This window comes from Myotis davidii, unplaced genomic scaffold, assembly GCF_000327345.1.
Source record: "Myotis davidii unplaced genomic scaffold, ASM32734v1 scaffold609, whole genome shotgun sequence".
In the NCBI taxonomy this organism is placed as follows: domain Eukaryota; kingdom Metazoa; phylum Chordata; class Mammalia; order Chiroptera; family Vespertilionidae; genus Myotis; species Myotis davidii.
In genome coordinates this window covers 1413528-1414363 of record NW_006300164.1, presented here as the reverse complement: position 1 = coordinate 1414363, position 836 = coordinate 1413528, and the positions used below count along the sequence as shown (strand labels likewise).

At 68.4% G+C, this 836-nt stretch overlaps 1 protein-coding gene across 1 annotated transcript in view; it reads right to left on the bottom strand.

Moving 5' to 3' along the window:
* The window catches only part of CACNA1B (calcium voltage-gated channel subunit alpha1 B), a gene marked incomplete at its 3' end in the record, with an annotated part of 199377 nt that overhangs the window by 4560 nt on the left and 193981 nt on the right, over window positions 1–836 (bottom strand). The window contains exons 42-43 of the mRNA XM_015572355.1: window positions 603–710; window positions 19–128 (exon numbers count right to left, since the gene is read on the bottom strand). Coding sequence (XP_015427841.1) covers window positions 19–128; window positions 603–710 — 218 coding nt within the window. The remainder of the gene's footprint in view (window positions 1–18; window positions 129–602; window positions 711–836) is intronic.

The window sequence follows — 836 nt, the reverse complement described above, 5'->3', positions numbered from 1 at the left end:
GGGAGGGGGGGCCGGTACCTGGGACAGGCCAGGAGCGGGGTGGGTCTGGTCCCTGCTGGTCTTGCTCTGCTTGTAGAAGTCGAAGATCATCAGGGCTGCGTAGACCTTCCCCACGGTCATCTCGTCAGCTGGGGGCGGGGTGGGCAGACAGAGGCTGGACTCCCAGAGGCAGGACGGAGGCCACAGGACAAGAGGGCGGAGTGGGGAGAGGAAGCAGGCCCCCACCCGGGACCACTGGGCACGCTCAGGCAGGGCACGTGGCTTTGCCCAAGGGCCCCCGACCCCAGAGCCTGCAGACACCACCCTCCCGCCCACACGAGGCCCCTCTGCTGCCCGCAGGGCCTCGAGCCCCCGTGGAGCGGAGTGAGTCTGAGCACCTCATCGCACTCTGGCATCTCGAAGGGTAGGGTCTGGCTGCTTTCCTCTGGCTTTCTGAAGCGAATTCCCACACTAGGCATGGAGGGACCTCGCTCAACTGAGCAGCCCGTCCCCTGCTCCCACAATTCCTGCACCAACCGAGAAAGCCTGGTCCCTGCGGGGGCCCTGAGCCCAGACTATGGGGAGGGGGCGCCCCCTCCCCGCAGTCCCTGTGCCTCACTCACGTCTGTGGGGCGGCACCAGCAGGTCCAAGGTCTTCTGGGGCAGGTTGGCCCACACCGCGGCGATCTCCTTCCGCAGTGCCGCATCGCACTGGTGCTGCTTCGAGCCGGCTGGGCAGCGTGGGAAGGGCGGGGTTAGGAGCCGCCCTGCAGCCCGTGGGGGACAGGCAGAGCTGGGCCCGCAGGGGGGACAGCAGAGAGGGTGCTGGGAGGGAGGCCGGTCAGAGCTGTCCCTGC